Here is a 14,283-nt window from a genome sequence, read left to right on the forward strand (position 1 = left end):
CGAAAGCACAAGGTCCTGAGTTCAATCCCAGGTACCAAAAAAAAAATTAAAAAACAAAAATAAAAAGGGCTGGGGTGGCAACTCAGCGGTTCAGTGCTTACTGAGCATGTATGAGGCACTGGGTTCAAACCCCAGTACCACCAAAAAGGAAATACTCTCACAGTCTGTTTTTTCCCACAAAATTTCTGATTACATCAATAAATTTTTAAATAGTGTCAGAAAAATAGCCTTATTAGTTATCTATATAATAACACACATTTAAAAAAATTTATAAATAGGAAAGACAGCAAAACAAATATGGAAAATGCTAATATCAGTTAATTCTGGATGAGAATATTATGTTTTGAGTTACTTCAAAATTTTCTTCATGTTTCTCTAGATATTTAAAGTTTAAAAACACTAGTCTTTTATGTTTTGTTTTGTTTTACAAAGTCAATTACATCAAAATTAAAGGAAAAAGTTCGTCTTAAAACTGATCATAAAATGAGCAACTTTTCCTCCTCTCATGATTCCAATTTAGGCATTTCAAACTTGAAGAGACACCAACCTGAAAATGCTCATGGATGCATACGCAGCCACTTCAACATAAGCCTCGTCAATGAACACGGTCTTGAAACAGGAGTACGGGTACCGACATGTGAGGATCTCCTCGTAAAACTCAAAGACTTCGTGGAGGTAGGATGTGGTGTGTTTAAGCAGTGGAAGAAGTTGGGGCAAACAGAAATGAGTAACCTGAAAATGAAGGGCAGGGACTATCCTAAATATCTTAATTATATTAGTATTTTAAACTTCCTAAATATCTTAATTACAAATGTTTATATAATCCATAAGAAAATGCTGTTGTAAAATTAGTGATTACTTTTACTTGTCTTTACAAAACAAATATTCACTGTACTGAACAATTAAATGCATGGTGGATTATAAGACTGTGCAATAATTAAACACACTGAAAATAATTTTGGTTCCACATGAAAATGTCTTCTGATACGCACACATAGCAAGATTAAATTTCCCAGGCTTATTGTAGTTCCACCTCTTCTGTATCTAGCCTAGTAGACAGTGTACATTTTACAGTCCTCTTAGTCATTTTTCGTTCCCTGTTTTGTTTGTTTCTTTATGGTGCTAAGGATGGAACCCAGGGCCTTGCACATGCTAGGCAAGCGCTCAAACAGAGCTTCTGTCCACCCTGCACTCACAGCCAGTCCTAGTGTCACATTTACTCCTTCCTTACCTCAGCCACACGCTGAGAGCTGCAGGGAACTTACTGGGAGTCAGGAGATATAAACAGCAGTCCTGGCTTTCTTCTTAAATTCTATCCCACCCGGACACACAAGCGACACACACTGTCTCCTATAGCGACTGTGCTGAGGGACTGTGACGGTGACACAGACCACTGTGGGGAGAACGCACAGTAACACTGCCCACAGACGGGGAGCGAAGAGATCGCTGTGAATGGGAGAGAGGTCTGACAGGTCCGGAGAAAGTGCCAACCCAAACAAGAGTCAGGGACAGGACAAAATGTGCTGTAATTTCAGAAACATAGGTAAACTACTTTGAATGTTTTTAAATTTCAAAGTTTTTCAACATGGTGCTTAGCATTTCAAAACAGATCTGATGCATCCTCCTTAGAGCAGAGATGATTTCTGCAATTAATTCTATTCATTACCTATGTCATTTTTTTCCTTAGCACAGTTTATGTGCATGGTTGTCCCGTATCTCTGGTGTCTGAAAAACTACAATGTCAAAATGACAGACCAAGTTTTATTTCCACATCAACATATTCAGAGGCAAAGAGAAAAGCTTGAGGCAGGGTTAGAATTCCGGTCAGCAAATTCAGGAAGGCTTCTCTCCCTCTGAAACAAGCTCACCGGAGAAGGCACGTCGCTGAGTCTGACTTGAACACATGCTGTCAGAGTTGGAAGTGAAGTGTGTTGTGACCACTTCTTCCTGTCAGTAAGAGGGCAGAGTGGGCGAGGGAGGGGCTGAGGTTTACCTCGTGCATGTAAGGGTCCACGAGAATCTCGAAAGGGCCAATGGCCAGAGAGATGTTGGACGCTGCGGTGGGGATGGAGAGCATGTAGTGGAAGGTCTTCTTCCTCATGTCATGGGTGTACACCGTCTCCACCAGGTCTCCGCTGGAGACAGCCACCATGGCGGCATCTACCGTGAACTCTAACTTCCACGTGCACAGCTCCGAGTAGGAGTCCACACAAGGAAACCAAAACCTAACAACAAGAGGACAGCGTGGAAAATATACCAAAAGTGTGCTCCTCTAAGTTATCGCAACATTTCTTCTATCTGGCCACTGAAACTTTTCCCTTTGCATCTTGAAAAATCTTATTAAAACTCTGCTTCTGGGCTGCCCACCCGGGACCCCTCCCGCCCTCAGGGGCTTTCCTATCAATATCTTCCTACTTTAAAAATAAATACATAAAAATAAAAAAATCTGCTTCAAGGATCATTTGGTAATATTCAAAAAATACATCAGTGGTATCTCCAGGTTAAACCCTAGAAAATTAATTGATTCTTAGATTGCTAGAGTTAAATTAAAAAGTTTTAATTTGTATATTCACACTGGCCAGATTTTTCATAGCATTCATGTCAGAAAACTAAAAAAAGTTTTAAAATATATTTAATATTCAGAATCTATTCCATAAGTTAGGAAACTGCTTTTTTTTGGCATATATGACACACTGTATAAATTCAAACTGAATGCTGACAAAGCCAGATATAAAACTTATTTTTGGCTTTCTATTAATTTAGGTTAGTCCAAAATGTATAATAGGTAATGTGAAATAGGAAGAAAAGGGGCAAAGGGGAAGGAAGTGGGAGGGTTAGGGGAAAGGATAGAAGGGAATGGGATTAATATGAGAAAATGGAAAAATAGGAAAAAAATCTTTGTAAATAGGGAGGAATGGAGGGGTTGAAGGGAGGGCTGGGCAAGGGTGAAAAATAAGAACCAAGAGAGACTATGTAAAGGTGCCAATTTCCAATGATGAATGTCATTATATTGTATACCTAAAATGTACCAATGATTAGAATGAATAATCGATAATGTAAAATAGGAAGAAAAGGTCCAAAGGGGTAGGGGTAGTGGGAGAGGCAGGGGAAAGGAAAGAAGGGAAAGGAAAAATGATAAGAAATGGAAAAATGGAAATAAAGTCTTTGTAAATAGGGAAGGGTGGAGGGGGTGAAGGGAGGGCTAGGAATGGGGAAAAAATAAGAAAAAAAAAAATTTAGGTCAGTCCTACCACGTGCCTGGGTCAGTACTGTATTTGTTAAGGAAACATAAGCGTAAGACATTATTCTTGGTTTATCGAAGGCAATAATCTGAGGAGAGTACACATACTAAAAATATTTCAGTAGTAGGTAACGAACTATAGGGCTATGAGAATGAATAAAAGTATGTACTACTGCACAAAAAAATGTGGGTAAATCTCACTTTCAAGGTTGAACAAAACAAGCCAGATATAAAGAGCCAAACACATATGATTCCCTTTATATAAAGCTCAAAAGCACGTATAATAACCGGTGGCACTGTAGAAAAGAGGGAAGCTGGACGGAGAATGCCACGGGGAACAGCAAATGCAGTGAGTGGGAGGAGAGCTCGGAGATGCTACAAATACTGTCCTATTTGACTGCATAGCAAATGGGTTTGTTCGCTTATGAAAAATTTATTGAGCTTAGAATTTGTGCCATTTCCTGTACACGTTTTACTTCAATATGAAATTAAAGAAAAGAAAGAATCAAGTAAGATGGTTATTTCACAACACTACATGTGAAAGGACAGAAGAGGAAGACAGACTAAGGAGAGTAAGGGAGAAAGATTTAGAAGCGGTGTGAGTTTGGGAAAATCAAACTTACACTTTGAATTTATACTAAATGAATGTACAGCATGTATGTGCCCAGAGCAAATGCACTGAAGAGATAAAGTTAATTGAAAGAGCCAAGAGCTCACGACGCACCTTGTGGAATTCTGGTAGCCACAGGAGAAGACGTGCGCACCCCTCTCGGCCATGCTCCCCTCTACACTGGGAACCACAAAGTGCAGGCCTCCTTTTGGCTGATCCAGGGAGAAGTTAATGTGTATCTTCAGGACCTTCAACTCTGCAACAGAGAACCACATCCGCTGCTGCATGAACAGTAACCCTGGCCCGCCTGTACGGCACACAGAGAGTGTACACTGGGACGCAAAGCCTGAATTTCACGTTACAGACCTCCCTGCTCATGCCGCCCTTCTGTCCTCTCGCCCTGTGCCAGCTCCGCAGCCGCCTCCGCCCATGTCCCTGCTCCCCTCTGCCAACCCAATCCGCACCTGCGGTTCCTCACAGGGCAGCTCTGCTCGTGGCTCTCCCCGCTCTCAGCTGAGTGTCAGATTCCCTCACCTACACTTAAGGCTTTCTCATCCCACCCCAAAGTTTACTTTTCCAGTTTCATCTTCTTTAACATTTCCCTGGAAAGTGTTAGCTTTAGATGACTTTGGAGTTAAAAGAGGGATGAGGTTAGTTAGGACTCCCAAGAATTTGCATTATGATTTATGTATATTAAGCACATGTTGCACCAGACATGATGGTGCACACCTGTAATCCCAGCACTTGGGAGGCTGAGACAGGAGGATTGCTCTGAGTTTAAGGCTAGCCTGGGCTACATAGCGAGAACCTGTCTCAAATAAAGCAAACAATTGGAAAAAAAAATGTTGCTTTTATTAAAATTTAAAAATATTTAATTGCCCCCAAATATTATAATCATCTGAACTCACAGTGCTGAACTCCTAGACCTTGCCCTAAATTGGCTAATCCCTCTCCACATCCTCCCCCAGCCCACAGATACAGAAAGCAAAAACAAACTTTTGCCTTATCTTGGCTAATTTCCATAAAATGAGGGCAGACAGAGCTGTCACACAAGCCTGCAGTGGCCACAACTTGACAGGAGAGGAAATGAAGATTTGGGAAGGATCTGCCTGAGAGCAGGAAGAAAGCAGCTGGGAGCCTGGTCTCCAGCTCCACCCACCAGGACTCAGCTGACAGAGCTGGAGCGGGGCAGGATGACTCCTCAGGACTCTTTCCACCTTACGATGCCACCACCCTAACTGACTCGACACTGCACAGGTGCTTGGAGCCTAATAAACTGTCCCATCTGTAAGATTTTTTTTTTTGGTAGCAGAGATCAAACTCGGGACCCTGTGCTTGCAAGGCAGGTGGCAAAACCACTGAGCTAAATCCCCGGCCTATCCACATGGTTTTTAAAAACGTCTTTCACTTTGAAAACAGCAGGGCAATTGGCCAGATGTAGCTCAGGGGTGGGGCGCTGGCCTGGCATCCACAAACCCCCACACCAGCAGTGAGTCAGCTGAGCAGTATCTTCCTGTCAGCCAGGCATCCTAAGAAGAGAGAGTTCCCAGCCCCTTCTCTGTTTCCACTCCTGACCTGGCGATTGAGCTTCCATCCCTTTCTATGTACAACTATCTGGGCCCTGAATCTGCATGGTGTACAGACAGGCAGGGTGTTCTGGTGCTTTACCATCCACGTGTTTCCACAGCTCGGACGGAACCTTAATGCAAAGCTCTCCATTCCCTGCGTCGGGATCCACCGCACTGACCGCAGCTGCATATGCGTTGGAAAAATAATTGAGATTTCTCCTGTGGGGGAAAGCCAACATTTAATTACAACAAGCCTTGCATTTCACCAAGAGTTCTCTCTCTCTCTCTTTTTTTTTTTTTTCCTGTACCGGGGATCAAACTCAGGACCTTACACTTGGAAGGCCGGCACAGTACCACTGAGCTAAATCCCCAGCCCAACCAAGAGTTCTTCTCAGTATCACTTGACATCAATTGTCTGTAAGCATTGTACCTTGTTACAAAATGTGTAAGCATACTTTTGGGGCGGGGGGGGGACACTGGGGATCGAACTCGGGACCTTGGGCTTGTGAGGCAGGCGGCAGAACCACTGAGCTAAATCCCTGGCCCCGTAAGCATACTTTTGAGCCAAGTAACTACTGCTCTACTCAGCATGTTAGAAACTATGAACTATAAATGCAGTGGCTCATGCATGTTCTGCTCCCCAGTGTGACTGTTATTATTATGATCATCTTCTGTTCATTCATTTTGGAATCTCAAAGTCACTGTACTTTTCCAATAAAATGCAAGCAATACATTTTTTTCCAATAAAATGCAAGCAATACATATTTTTCAGTTTTCAGTAAAACTGAAAAATAAGTATTCTTTACCTATCTGGCAGAAATTCAAAAGGGTTCAATAAGCTTTCCAATTTGACAAAAATAAAGAGGTCTAAGCAAGTGAGCAATGCCAGTCCCACCACCACTGCTGGGGCAGGACCAAGTTGGCTCAGTGGCAGGAGCAGCTCTGGGTGCCCTCTCAAGAGCTCGCTGGCAGGAAGCACTGGGATGTCTGCTCCACCATCACTCAGTCTGATCGCCCACAGGATGCAAACAGGAAACCCTGCATTCGTTCATCTACTTCCGATTTACTTCCTGGGTGCACATATCACAGACATCTCCTCACTGGAATTAGTTATAGAGAGCAGGACGAAAGTCCCCAGCACCGAGCCCGTCCTCTGGATGCCTCTGTGGCTGCATCCTGCCACCAGGCACAGCACAGGGAAAGTTCAGGCACTGTTCTAACTCCAGCCTGAACCAGTTACATTAGAGGGCCTCACGCTGCGGAGGCCATTTCTCCGCATCTCCATCTGTCTCTACCGCTCAGAACAGAATGCGCCTGGCTTCCACAACTCTTCAGGATAACAGCTACACGCATACAGTCCTGGAGGTAAATGGACATCTCAGTATTTGAGCAATTTTTTTCCCATTCCATAATTATGTAAAAGAAAAGGTGTACAAGGTTAAAGCCATCCTGAAGTCAGTAATTCCAAGGCGTGGGTCTGGCTGGGGTGCTGGGCCACCCCTGAGCTGAGTGAGGCTGAACAGCCCCTGTCTCTCCATCGTCACCATGCAGTGAGTCAGTCACACTGTCTTCCTTTCAGAACGCAGTTCTACAAATATTACCACATGTGCAGGTTCAGGCAACCACCACCACAACCAGTCCATCACCCAAAAAGGCCCTGGTGCTGTCCCCTGTTCCACAAGTAGGCGCACAGAATGTCACCTGGGGAGACTGAAATTCAGTCGCGTGTCACCTGTGTCAGTGACTCACTTCTGACAACCAAGCAGCATGACTGTGTGCACAGGGTGCTCTCCTCGCACCAGCCGAGGGACATTTATGCTGCTTCCAACTTCTGCTCATCACAATGAAGCCGCTACGAGCAGCTGCACAGGTTTTGAGGGAACACAAGCTTCACTTCTGTGGCATAAACATGGGGCATGGGTCCTCTGAGTCACACAGTGATCACATGTTCTAACTCTCAGAATCTGCATATGCTCCGAAACAGCTGTCGGGATCTTTCCAACAACGGACCAAAGCGCCAGTTGCTCCAAATCCTCACTAGCAATTAATTTCAAAGACTATTTTACCTACAGGTTAGAATGCCTTTTCAATGAAATTTCAAATATGTGATATTAGGCTGCTGAAAATTTTTTATCCTTCCCTTTCAGTTATCTCTGAAATTAAGAAATAAAAAGCTAAGAGACTAGGGTAGAGTAGTAGACTTTATATAGCACGCGCAGCCCCAGGTTCAATCCCAAACACCAAGAAAAGAAAAGAAGAGAAGGTAACTTGTTCACAGCTGAATATCAGATATTGTTCTGGTTTATACCTAGATGTCCCCAAGAGCCTCAGGTACCCACAGGCACGCGCCACTGCTCCTGGCAAAAAAAAAGGAGTTTTTAACAATCAATGCTGTTGCACAGTTCCTTCACTCATCTCCAGCCTTGTTTCCATTGCTTCCTCTTGATGGAAATAAAGAGACAGGAACTAAACTAACTATAGAAATTTGGGGAAACTGAGACAACAAGGAAAATAAAATGTCTTCTCAAAGTAGCAAAGTCTCTGTGGGGGGAGGGAAGAAACGAAGTGGGAAGATGTCAGCCACTGCTGGCTACCCATCCACAGAGCGTTTTCCTGGCAAAGTCTACATCCATTTTATAACTAAGAAGAGAGACACGGAGCAAACAAACAAAAACCAAAACAAGGCCAAAAAACACCAAAGAGCTACAACCGCTACAGAAGCCCAGTGTAATCTACCTATAACACATGAGATCCAATCATAAAATACATCTAGACAGACTTCAAGTACTAGTTATGTTACTGGGGAACTATTAACCGAAAATGTTTTAAAATCTATAAATGTTACATGGCTATGCTGGTTTTCAGTTGTTGGAAGTAATTTAACAAGTTGGCTAATGTGAGTTGGAGAAAAAGAAATGCCTTTTAGTACCTTATCTAAATGTTTCCTATAAATAAATAAAGTAAATGTTTCCTTTCCACACATCCCCATACAGCTCAAAGGTTAAAGCGCATTCTTGGGCCGGGAACTTAGCTCAGTGGCACCATGCCTGCCTCGCAAGCGCAAGGTCCTGAGTTCGATCCCCGGCACCAAAAAAACAAACAAAAAAAGCAAAAGTAAAGCGCGCTATAACAAAATCAGAGGTCCTGGACTTTAAAACAAGGAGAAATGTGGCGGGGCAGTGGCCTACCTGTAAGACACTCAGATGTACTGAAGGGCAAATGACCACTGAACCCAAAGTTTTGTTTTTAATTTCGAAACATCCACAGCTGTTTTAGCTTTATTGGAAACTTTAGTGTCTGTTATGACAGAGGAACAGGCCAAGACCTTTACCATCTGCCTCGCCAAGCGTCCCTTAGAAATACTCATGTCACCCCGGGGAGACATCTTTCACACCCAACTGCCAAGAAAAGCAGCAGTATTTCTTCTAACTGGTGTGTTTCTGTCTTGTGTCTTTTGAGTCTCATAAAAAAATACTGTTTCCCTCTTTGTTATGACAACCAGACATCTCAGAAGCAAACCGAAGTTTTCCTCTCAGAATTGTGAGACTTAATGGTGCACCACAGTGACTTATTGTTTCCTCTTCATGCTAACTTCATTAGCTACTTTTTAAAACTTTTGTCTAATAAAACTCTAAAACAAATTGCAAACCCCTTTTGAACAAGTCAGAGAACAGATAAACACCAGCAAAAATAACAAGTATCAGCTCTCTAACCAAGATTCTAGTGCCAGGCAGGAAAGCAAAAAATCAAGCATTTACTAAGTGGCGGTGCTCAGTAGGACTCTGCCTTTAGCTGCAAGGAAAATGTAAACAACCTAGGTTTCCCAATTCTTACCTAACCTTGGAAAAGACTCTCTTGTGACTTCCTCTAGTTACAACACTAACTTGATAAGGCATCGCCCGTTAGGGGGAGAAAACTTGTTTGAACTCATGCGGATAAACAGGTTGATTTTGCTTCCACAGCGGCCCACCACGTCTGCTGGCCCTGCAGCTGCACGGTGACAGGTCATTCTGAGTTCTGGGCAGCAAGACCACACAGACCGTTCTCCGCCTGTGGGAGATGAGTTCGTAACAACCCTTTCCACGGGAACTCTACAAGCCTGGCTATAAAAGCAGCGACTTCAACAATTCAGTACGAAGTCAGAGCTCATGACCCCTCAAATCACCTAAGTCTGAGACTCTACACAGTGAGTGGTTTGGAAGCTGTGGCCAAACACACAGTGCATGCTGCTGCCGACTGACACCCACCGGAAAGGCAGCCTCATAGAAACATCACCGGATCTGAAGCTTCGAGACTTCTGGCTCTTCCCCAAAGTCAAAATGGCCATGAAAGGGAAATGTTTTGAACAGATTTGGGGCACTGAGGCAGCCACAACAGCACAACTACAGACACTCACCCCAAACTGCTCCAGAAAGCAATAGGAATGATGGGATAAGCATGATGGTGGGTGGGGTGGTAACTGCAGTGTGTCTTCCACTGTAATAATTTTTAAAAGTTTAAATATTCAGCATACAGAATCCCCCAAGAAATGTATATATCAGGAAAAGAAAAACTGGTATAAATATTTTGCTACTGAATTTATTGAGACATCAGGAGATTAATACAAGTTACCTTTGGCCTCTACAATTACAAGAGGTGCTCAGAGTGGTAGCCATGAGCTTCCAGGAGTTTATTAGGACAGCAAACTACTGAAGTGTGGATACATCTTTTTGGGGGACTCTAGATTTTTGATCACACCTTGTAAACCAATGATTATCTAGGGTAACACATTTTTTCTAAAAATAAGCCTTCTTTCTCAACCTTCCCAGTACAGCAGATCTCGAGTTTTAGCCCATCACAAGCCCCCAGATGGCTCAATAACATGAGCTGCAGGCTCCCACTGCCAGGGGTTTAGTGGGCAGCTATGGGCAAGGCTGGTTCTGCCTGTCCCACAGCACACCTTGAGAACTGTTGCCTTAAGCAAGATTAAACATGCCATGCTTGTTAAAATGTCATTTTAACTAAAACAAGGTTATAATCCAGGCTTGACACTGCACCCCAAACCACGGAGAGCACAGAAGGTGACAGAACCCAATGCCATCAAAATTTTGAAAGAAATGAGTTTCCTCTAATAGCTGAAGTGTTGCAGATAATGTGTGATAAGATATTTAAAGTGGTCAACACTACTATGGAACATTCTGGGTTAGTCTCTGGTCTAAACGGCAGGGTGATCATTCTAGCCACTGAAAACTACTATTCTTTGGGTTTTTTGGCAGCACTGAGGATTGAACCCAGGGCTTTACACATGCTATCCAAGTGCTGTACTACTGAGCCACATCTGTAACCTGAAAACTTTTGATATTTATGAAGAACTAGTTAAAAAATTAGAAACAGGAAATGGCTAAAAAATTTAATGCTCCTAGCCAAGCATGGAGATGCACAACTGTAATCTCAGCACTTGGGAGGCTGAGGCAGGAGGATCACAGTGAATTCAAGGCCAGCCTGGACTTGAATAGTGAAGTTCAAAGCCAGTCTGAATACACTGCAAGACCCTGCCTCAAAAAACCAAAAGAAAGGGCCGGGGATTTAGCTCAGTGTTTTTGCCGCCTGCTGCGCAAGCGCAAGGACCTGAGTTCAATCCCCGGTACCAAAAAGAAAAAAACCAAAAGAAAAAAAGAGAGAAAGAAAATTTAAAGTTCCTAGATAGTAGTTTCTTAAAATTGTAGTATAAAGAAAGAATAATTCACTATGTTGTAGAAAACTACCAAAAGCACTTGATTCAAATGTGCAGAGTGGTAAATCAACAGATTATAAAAACATTAAAAGGGCATCCTGAGTCTAACAATGATCTGAGAAAAATCTATTAAACATTAGCTGATTATGAAAAATGGCAACACGATTGTTAAAAATGTTGACTTTTAAAGCATACAACTTACTGTTTTGATTCACTGTGACAGACTTCTAAGGTCGGGTCATTATAAATAAAAGCCGCCTCTAAGTCGTTGACCCTTACTCGGTATATCCTACACTGTTTGCTGTTCAACTTGATTCTATTCAAGTTTGTAACTGTAGGAAATACAGTCAGTTCCACAAAGCCCTGTAAAAACAAAGGATAAGAGCTTTGTTACAAAGATTGGTGTGTTGCAGAACACATTCCTTCCGTTTCTACTAACTTGCTACACACTTACTACACCCAAGGGAAGAGCCCAGACAGTCACACATACATATCTTAACTTCAAACACAACTGTCTTCCTGAGCCAACCGGTGAGAATTATGTGTACTTTATCACCCTGGAGGTACACACACTATCGATAAAAATTAAGGCATCTGTTAGAAAAAAAGAAAAGGACTCGCTACTCACAAATACAAGGATTTCTGGACAGACTGGAACCCAACAGGGAAGAGGAAGAAGAAAATAGCAGAACAGAAGTAGAATCAAAGCCACGAGACTGACAAGTGGAAGAACATGGACAGAGAACTGGACTAAGGTGCGGCAGTGAGGACCTACGGCCTCGCAGCCAGTTCCCAGACCTGCACAGGGTCACAGTCCCCGAACAGTGTACATGGAGGGAGTGGAAAGGAAAAGACCTAACCCTTCCTGGAGCTACTGTACTTTGGCTCCAAACTGACATCATACCTCAAGTCTCACAACATTACCACAGTCCTTACGTCAGACTACAAAGGGCTTGGACTAGAGTCCCGAGTTGGGTCACAGACCCACGCTCTCAAAGAGGAGGACAGACTCTGACCTCCCTTACCCCATGGCACACAGCAGACATTTCAGTAACTGCTAAAGAGCCACTCTGGGTCCCTGTCCCATGGAGTCAGGGCTAAGCAGACATGCCTGGACTGCCCATTCTCTGCTCCTCGACAGTGAACCAAAGCAACTAGACATGCTGGGGAAATGCGGAGATCAGTGCCACAGAAGATTTAAAACATTCTGACCAGAGGTTCCTCTCTGCCAGGCTGAGGCAGGCAGTAATTTCACTCCTCTGTTAACACTTCTACCCTCCCTTAGGAAAGTTACTTAAACCTCAGTTCTTTCAGACAACGGCTTTAGAAAGTTAAGACTAAAATATTATCTATGTGGGGACGTTACTGTGAAGATTCCATGAGTTAACACTCAATACACCTTTGGAGAGTGTCTTCGCACCTCTCTGCCTCTGCCTTAAATCACCCAGAATTTATGGAAGGCTCACATGCCTTTCTAGCACACATTAAGGACTCAGACTCAATGGTCACTACAACTCAGTCAGTCATGTCAACTCCTTCTACTCCACTTTCACTATGCTAACGTTATTCAGGGCTTCATTTCTCCCCTCAATTAATACTGTAACCTCCTAAAACCCTCATACCTCCCCTACACAATTCATACAAAATGCTATTCCTAAGTATCCCATGATGAGATACGAGGAAAATAGCAAATCAGTGAGGAATAGTGCAAAGAAATTCCATAAATGAGCAGACTGGACTTAATGAACAAGGTAGGAGCTTCATCTAAAACTGCATGATTTTTAAGAAAGGTTATTCTTGCCAGATGTGGCGGTGCATGCCTATAATCCCAGCACTCAGGAGGTCTGGAAGGCTGCCAAGAGTTAGAGGCCTGCCTGGGCTTCACAGTAAGTTCAAGGCCAGCCTGAACTCCAGCAGTGAGACTGTCTCAAAAAAAGGTTATTCTTTTCTGTTTACAGCTAATCCCAAGGAAACATATACATGGGCAACAAGTATGAGGGGGAAGTGGATACTGCTCTTCAAGGAAAACTGGCTCTAAGATTTTAACCTATTTAATATAGGTACCTCTGAAAAAGTATATTAAACACTTAGGTTCTCAATGATTTTCCCAGAGTGGATTATGTCAGGAACACATACATCTAAAGGGGGGGGGGGGGCGGTACCAGACCTCAAATATTCTATTCAAAACCTCACTGCAAAGTAATGGCACCAAAATCACTGCAGCCAGGTCAGAACACAAAAGCAGCCTCTTGAAAGCCAAGTCAAGCGAGCAAGAATGCAAATTTTAATTTTTTCACGAGAGAAATCTCAGTATGAGCTTATTCTTGTTTTAAGAACAACTCTAAAATGCTTCGTTTCATTCTGCACAAAATAAAATCAGAAGAATAAAACTTTAGTCAGAAAAGAGAGAGTATGAATGAAAATTCTGAGGCAACACATAGAGCCAAAGGATCTTGAAGTCAGACCTGAACTCTAACTCCTGCCTATTCTTGAAATACTGTTATCTGGAAGAATATAAAGTGACATGAAAGGTACCTTATTACTCTTTATAATTCTTGAATATAAACTTACCACAACTGATTTTCTCTGGAAATTTATGTTATTGATGCAGACAACCTGATGAGTTGTATATTAAAAAATAGGAAAAAAAAGAAAAAATACTATTATTGAATGAAAGCATAAGTGCTTCCCGGGATAAATAAGGCTTATATTCAAAGGAACTGAATATCACACGTCAATCTTTTCACTTAAAAACCCTACAAGTGGGGCACGGTGGCACAGTGATCTGTCATCCCAGAACTTGGGAGGCTGAGGCAGGGGAGTCAACACAAGTTCCAGGCCAACCAGGGCTATACAGTGAGTTCAAGGGTGGCCTGGACTACATGGAGAGATCCAGTATCGAAAAAATACACAAACAACTAATAAATAAATTCCTACAAAGTAGAATAATATGCTTGTTTTAAATCTAGCAAGAATTCTAAGTACAGAGTTCTTCTGAAAGAAGTACAGTGACTTATTAACCTAGCAGGGAACTAAATCCGGTAAATGGCACTGCCATTCATACTTTCCACCCTCAAATGCCCTTCCCATCACGGGGAGAGGAATCGGGGTTCCCACCGGGCTCCCCGGGTCTCCCGGGTCAGTTGCAAGC

At 42.9% G+C, this 14,283-nt stretch overlaps 1 protein-coding gene across 12 annotated transcripts in view; it reads right to left on the bottom strand.

The window, feature by feature from the left end:
* The window catches only part of Taf2 (TATA-box binding protein associated factor 2), a 105,842-nt gene that overhangs the window by 91,173 nt on the left and 386 nt on the right, over nucleotides 1–14,283 (bottom strand). For all 12 annotated transcript variants that reach the window (XR_015442930.1, XR_015442929.1, XR_015442924.1 and 9 more), the window contains exons 2-7: nucleotides 13,704–13,757; nucleotides 11,335–11,495; nucleotides 5,520–5,638; nucleotides 3,966–4,107; nucleotides 1,994–2,225; nucleotides 548–732 (exon numbers count right to left, since the gene is read on the bottom strand). Coding sequence is in view for 1 of the 12 variants with exons in the window: in XM_087190732.1 (XP_087046858.1) it covers nucleotides 548–732; nucleotides 1,994–2,225; nucleotides 3,966–4,107; nucleotides 5,520–5,638; nucleotides 11,335–11,495; nucleotides 13,704–13,757 (893 nt within the window). In the remaining 11 variants the exon portion in view is untranslated. The remainder of the gene's footprint in view (nucleotides 1–547; nucleotides 733–1,993; nucleotides 2,226–3,965; nucleotides 4,108–5,519; nucleotides 5,639–11,334; nucleotides 11,496–13,703; nucleotides 13,758–14,283) is intronic.

This window comes from Heterocephalus glaber, unplaced genomic scaffold, assembly GCF_053883595.1.
Source record: "Heterocephalus glaber isolate CG9 unplaced genomic scaffold, H.glaber_assembly_v1.0 deba00001555, whole genome shotgun sequence".
NCBI lineage: Eukaryota > Metazoa > Chordata > Mammalia > Rodentia > Bathyergidae > Heterocephalus > Heterocephalus glaber.